The sequence below is a fragment of the Pteropus medius genome, unplaced genomic scaffold (assembly GCF_902729225.1).
Source record: "Pteropus medius unplaced genomic scaffold, Ma_sr-lr_union100, whole genome shotgun sequence".
NCBI lineage: Eukaryota > Metazoa > Chordata > Mammalia > Chiroptera > Pteropodidae > Pteropus > Pteropus medius.
This window is the reverse complement of record NW_024356248.1, coordinates 1,458,473-1,464,824: the sequence shown is the minus strand read 5'-3', so window position 1 is coordinate 1,464,824 and position 6,352 is coordinate 1,458,473. Positions and strand designations below refer to the sequence as shown.

Below are 6,352 nucleotides of genomic sequence, written 5' to 3'. Positions count from 1 at the left end.
TGGGGCAGGAGATATATGGGAACTTTATACTTTCTGCTCAATTTTGCTGTGAACCTAAAACTCTAGTCTTTTCAATGTAAAAAATTATCTTTAAAAAAAAAATGACCTTTTCCTATTCCAAAAGCATTACATCTAATCTACACATTCGATGTCAGAAAATAGATAAGCAAAAACATAACCCCAAAATTACCTTATTGTATGTCCTATTATATTTTTTTTGCCAAAATAAGATAGTATACGTGCCTTTTTGAAATGTTTTTTTTCTTGTTACAAATACCATTATCTTCTGTCAATTCATTTCCATTCAATCTAACACACACCCAAGCTCACTTTCCTCCAGTTACAACAACCCTTTCAGGCAGGTCGTATCATCCCCATTTAACAGATGAGACGTAACATGCTTGCCCAGAGTCACATGACCGTTCCCACTGCCTCTTCCCAGCTGCCTCCCTGGTCACTCACCTGCGGCTCTTCCAAGTCACCCAGATCCAGGAAGAGGTCAAGATCACAGCCATGGACGTCAAAGCTGTTTATGGAAGAGCCAAAAGGATGGACCACACAGCCTGGGTGCCGAGCAGAGAATAAAGGTCAGGAGACACTGGGGGACTAAGGGGTGGAAGAACATAAGAGGGTGCAGAGATGAAAGAGCAACTGAATGCACACCTCTAACTGAGGGCTGGGGAGGCAGACATGGGGCAGAGAAGGACAGGGTGGGCTCAGTCGGTGAGGGAGGTGACTCACCGGGGAAGAACTCTGTGAAGACCTCCTGCATCAGGGCCACCACGAGGCTCCGAAGCTGCCGCTCAGCCTCAGACAACTCCCTCAGCCCCACCAGCTTAACCATTTGTGCCCCCACGTCTGGGACCTCAGCTAGTGCTGCGGCCAGCTGGTGACTGTCAGGCGCCACTCCTTTGGGGGATTTGGAGACTGGGCTCTGGAACTCTTTCTGTTCCCGTGGCCGGACACGCAGGCGACGTCCTCCCAGGCTATGCTGGGGCTGTGACAGGACAGCTTCCTGGGCACCCACATCCCCCATCTCCACGATGGCAAACACTCCCTGGCAAACCACAACAGAGGCAAGGGTGATGGTTTTGCAACCACGAATCCAAACACACGATCTGACAGTGGGCAAGAATTTTGAAAAGGGGACCGCCCTATAAATTGGGACAATTTGCTTGCTGTTTCTGTAACAACAGGGAATATATTTAGAAAAGCACTTTTATTTTACTTAATAATGCCACATTCACGTAAGTTTTTATTTCAGTATATTACCATAACTGTTATTATAACTGTTTATTATTAGTTACTGTTGTTAATCTGACTGTGCCTAATTTATAAACTAAACTTTATCACAGATATGTATGTGTAGGAGAAAAACAGTACAGTTGACCCTTGAACACCGCGGATTTCCACTGAGTGGGCCCACTTAAACGTGGATTTTTCCTCCATTGACCCACGCAGTTCGAACCCACGTTGTTCAAGGGTCAACTGGCAACTGGGCATCTGAGTATGCAGAGGGCCAACTTAAGTTACATGCAGATTTTCGACTGCGTGGACAGTCAGCATTCCTAAACCCCACGATGGTCAAGGGTCAACTCTGTATCTAAGGTTCGGTACTATTTGCGGTTTCGGGCATCTACCGGAGGTCCTGGAACATTCCCCCACAGAGAAGGGGGGACTACTGTATACTAACGACAACTGAATCGTACACTTTAAAAGGATAAATTTTATGTTGCATAAGTCAGATTTCAAATGAAAATAAAAGAGCGTGTGCCCTTCCTACCCTGCTAACGTGAAACCAGAGAGAAAGGCAGCCACTTGGACCTGCCCAAATTAATCTTCTGACTCTGAAAAATCACACGGCTCACCACACTGCAGCTCAACACCAAGTGTGCGACCAAAGCCCCATTGGAACTTAGGTGTCCCTTTGCCTGCCCTCGTCTTTGTGTACATATCTCCCTCAAGAACACCTTAGAAGGCGTCAGGGAGGGTAGGATTAAGGTTCCGAAGTGTGCATCCTAGCCATTTTTCTCCTCTCAATACCAGTAACCCCACGTAGAGTTTCTTGAGGGCTTGTTTTAAACCAAGCAGTTCACATAAACAATTTCTAAGTCTCATAAGACTCCTCCGAGACAGGCCATTCACATTTTACAAATTAAGAAACTAAAACACAGAGAAGTTATGTAACTTGTCACTGCCTCCCAAGCAAAGGCTTAAACCCCCAAATCTCCAACTTCCCAGTGATGTGCTCCCTCAAAGAAATGTCGTGGAGAGTAAATAAGATACTGTCTGTAAAATACTTAGCACATAACTGGTGCATGATAACTGCTCAATAAAAATTATTGTCATTATTGTTATCAGGAGAGGTCTACTAAAGAGGCCTCTGGAAAAGGTATTTTCCCAGGAAATACAGAGGAGCGGGGAGGTCAGACTCAGCTGGCACTAGCCTTTTATACTTGGCCCTTCGACCTGCCCCTTCTTCCTGGCCCGAGATATGGAAGTGACATTATCACATCTATGAAGTAAGAGCCACGTGCCACTAATGACAGAGCAGGAATACAGTAAAACCCTAGACTTACAGGTCTGGATCTCTTGTTATAAGGGAACGATTGAACCCCTTTTGTTTAAAATATTGTGGGTCAGCTGCTGAATGCAATCCCCAAGAAAAACAGACCCCACCCCATCCTAAAAGGAGACCTAGAATGCTAAGGAGATTTGGGATGCCCTAACCACACCTACATAACAAGAGTGCAGCCTGGGAACAGAGATACGATCACAGAACACAGCGCGGCAACGCTGAACTTTTCCCAAGGGACTAAAGAGACACTGACGAAAGTCTGCATGGAAGCAAGACAGAAAGGACCGCAAAGAACAAGCTTGTTTGAGGACAGCGTGTTCTAACCAGATAACCTCAGTACCTCTCAGTATGTTAATAAACTTCTAGCTGGTTTAAGAACAAGTCTCTTGTGGGGTTAGGATAAGTCTCCCAAGGGTGTGGTTTTAAAGCACCTACTTCACTGTAATTACTCATTTAACTGTTGACTTTCTCCACTAGACTGTAAGCCTTGTGTGAGCGGGGCCATGTCGATCCTACTCACTACTCAGAACGCAGCTCTAAGCACAGGGCCTAGTACAAAGTTAGCAGATGGCAAATAAAATATTTGGCAAATAAAAGATTGAGTGGATAAATAAATGACCAACAAGTCCCTCAGTGACTAACTCTGACGAACTGAGAAAATTCAAGTCGGGGGATGCTCACAAAGCTGGACTAGTCCACATACTATAGTCTCCACCATAGACAAGCCAAATTAGGAACCAGCCAAAAACAGACTCCTGGTTTCTCTCTCATTTCGTTTGGAATGTGGCGCACCTGACTCATTTCTGTACCCCCAGAGCCATTCACTCTACCTTGTCCTTATCCATGACGACACTGGCCACAGGTCCAAATGCCTGGAAGTACTCAGAGAGCTCAGTAGAATCCACATTCTGGGGAAAGCCACTGACAAACACACTTCGAAGTCCCTGGGCCTTTCGGGCAGCTCGTAGTTCTACCAGATGCCGGTGCTTCCTGCCTCCCAAGTGGGCATCTAGGCTGGGTCCTGCAAAGACAAATGTGAGGGGAAAAAAAAAAAAACAATCACTCTTCGATGTACCTGCCCTGACTTTGTTCTCTGCATATCTAAATCCTGCTGATAATTCCAGCTATAGACAGTGTGACCTTTGAATAAACAAAGTCCTGGCTCCTTTCACTTTCCTCTCTTGTCCATCTGGCCATGGGTATAGTACATTCTAAGTGGTTCCCAAGAGAATTGACTACACTCTAAGTGCTAGGTAGAGCGAGACCTGCATATTGTAAACAGATTAACAGGTAAGCTATCCAAGTCATATATAGAACTAAATGTACCAGGATGCTATACTATTTCCCATGCATCATCTCTGAGTAAAAAGATTGCAAGTGCAAGATCTAAAGACACACTGCCCAAGTTCAAATGCCAGCTCTATCAAGCTGTGCGAGATCTTGGGCAACTTACTTAATCTCTGTGCATCAGTTTCCTCAGATATGAGATAATAATAGTATATAACAAAAAGGTATTATTCATATATAGCACCTGGCAAAGAGTCTGATACATGGTGAATATAGGAAAAGTTTAGCTGCCATTTTCATTCCAATTACATTTTGCGTCAGCTGCTTGATGTCAACAATGTCTATGTGTGGCCTGGGGAGACTATCCTGGATTTCTGGCAGGTCCACCTGGACAAACAGCGGTAGTGCCGTTCATAAAGGGAAAGAAGAATGGGAGATCCTGTTTAGGGAATAGCATGATTCCAGACTTCAAAAGTGAAATCTGAGGTTTCACTGAGTCCCCTGCACTGACTGTCATACAAGGATCTTGCCAAGTTTTCCAAACCCACCTTCCAGTCCTGCATGCCATGCTACTTCACCCGTCTCTGCCTTTGGGTACGTCCTTCGGAGGGTTTCCCTGACTTAAATTACTACCTCGTCTGTGATCCCACAGCTCCCCAAACATATCTATAGAGCACTGAAATTGTCTTCACCTCTAGATGGTGAGCTCCTTCTCTGAATCCGCTCTCCCCACTCTTGAGCCCAGCAGAGTACCAGGCACAAAAGGGATGTTCAATATGTGACAGTTAAAGAGAGAATAAAGTAATGAAACCTTCGTCGTGGAGATTTCAGATCCTAGGAAGGAGGGGTGTAAGGTGATGGGACTTTCTCCACTCTCTAATCCCTTGGGACGGGCGGAGTGAAAACGGAAAGGCAGGTGACTCTGTCAACCCACTTGACAAGACCTACGACCTGTAACCCTAACTTTCGCTAGGACCCAAAGATGAAAGCCAACAACCACTCCCCCCCAACACTAGCCACCGCTTACGGTTGGCTGTAGTGATGTGGCAGAGGCGGCAGCGGAAACCCCCACGGGGCAGCGATTCGACATCTGAATCCACCGCCGCCATCGCGACTCCCCGGTACCGACCAAATGCAACCACTTCTGCCACCACCGGCACTCACTCTTCCAGAACGCAACGCGCTCGGAACAACTTCCGCCGGTTCGGAAGGAAGTGACGTAAAACGGCTAATCGCGCGGGCAACACTCCTCCGGAAACCAGGTTCCTTCAACTCAGAGTTCCGTTTCACGTGTTAAGGCTCTGAGGGCTTCAGCAAAAGCCTGTCTACGATGCTTATCCTTATGCGGCAAGCCGATTGGTGTGCTGAGCTGTGCAGGCGCTGATTGGCCCAAAGAATTGTGAATATTCATAACAGCAGTCACAAAGGCGTGCGCCGGGTTGACAGCCAGACGTTTCGTCGCAGGTGGTCGGGGGAAGGCTGTTCCGTTTCAAGAGGCAGTACAGACCCGCGCGACTGTATCCTTAACTCCACGTTTACTTAGCGAATAAAGGCGGAGGATGAGCAGCCTCCACGAAGCCCAGGGCTGTCCCTGGACTCCCAACCTCCTCAGGGGTGTTACCCTCTCCCTCTGCCCTCGGTCCTCCTCACAAATGGGTGTTCTGCGACCGCTTCCCAACCCTTGTTGGAGAGCTTTGCCCCCACCGGTCACCTCCTAAGGGGCCACAGCCAGATCACTGCGGTCCGGGTGAGCCGAGCTTTCCTTCCGCAATAATGGGCTTCGTGAAGTGCACTCACGAGGCTCCAGAGCCATCCGCCCACTTTAAGGAATGCGACGGAATCTACTATGGTGGCAACTGTGTTAAGACATTGGAGAGGAAAGTTCTGCTTTTCCCCGGACTGGTATAGTGGTCAATTCACCCTGACACTACAGGCGTCAGCTCGGGAGAGTAAGGGAGCTGAGGAGGTCCTAGGGACTGGGACAATGAGACAGAGAGGACTGACAGATGGGCTAAGCAGCTCTTGCTGTGGTTATCAGCTCACAGCTATAGACTGTGGAAAGAGCAATGGACTTAAGGCAGACTTCACAAGGTCTGTAACCTCAAGCAAGTCACAACTGCTGAAGCCGTTCCACATTTCTAAAGGAAGTGCCCAAGGAGCACATAATAGACTTGTTCTCTCCTAAGATGCTTCTGCTGGGCCTAGCTCAGGTGTGTCATCTCTGTTTCCCAAACCTGAAAAGGTAGGAAACTGCCTGAATGGACCCTAATATTAAGGCAGTTGCTGAGGCTGGTATTGGGGACCCATGAAGCAGCACGTAGCTAGGTGGTTACAATCCTGCAGTACCCCTAAAGGTGGGCTGTGTCTTGCCCTGGCCTCTAGCACCTCCAAGAATTCCCTAAGGGAGAGGGGATTAAGAGTTGGGAAATAGAGAAACATAATCACACATACCCTCTACCTATGGAGGTGTGCCACCCAGAGAACCAG

The 6,352-nt window shown here is 47.5% G+C and overlaps 1 protein-coding gene across 4 annotated transcripts in view; it reads right to left on the bottom strand.

The window, feature by feature from the left end:
- The window catches only part of TUT1 (terminal uridylyl transferase 1, U6 snRNA-specific), a 22,166-nt gene extending 17,042 nt beyond the window's left edge, over positions 1-5,124 (bottom strand). For 3 of the 4 annotated variants that reach the window (XM_039860231.1, XM_039860233.1, XM_039860232.1), the window contains exons 1-4: positions 4,893-5,124; positions 3,409-3,599; positions 742-1,057; positions 463-563 (exon numbers count right to left, since the gene is read on the bottom strand). In XM_039860231.1, coding sequence (XP_039716165.1) covers positions 463-563; positions 742-1,057; positions 3,409-3,599; positions 4,893-4,974 — 690 coding nt within the window. In that variant the 5' untranslated portion in view covers positions 4,975-5,124. Of the gene's footprint in view, positions 1-462; positions 564-741; positions 1,058-3,408; positions 3,600-4,413; positions 4,859-4,892 lie in introns of those variants that run through there. The other variant, XM_039860234.1, reaches the window with a different exon arrangement.
- Positions 5,125-6,352: the final 1,228 nt, after the last annotated feature.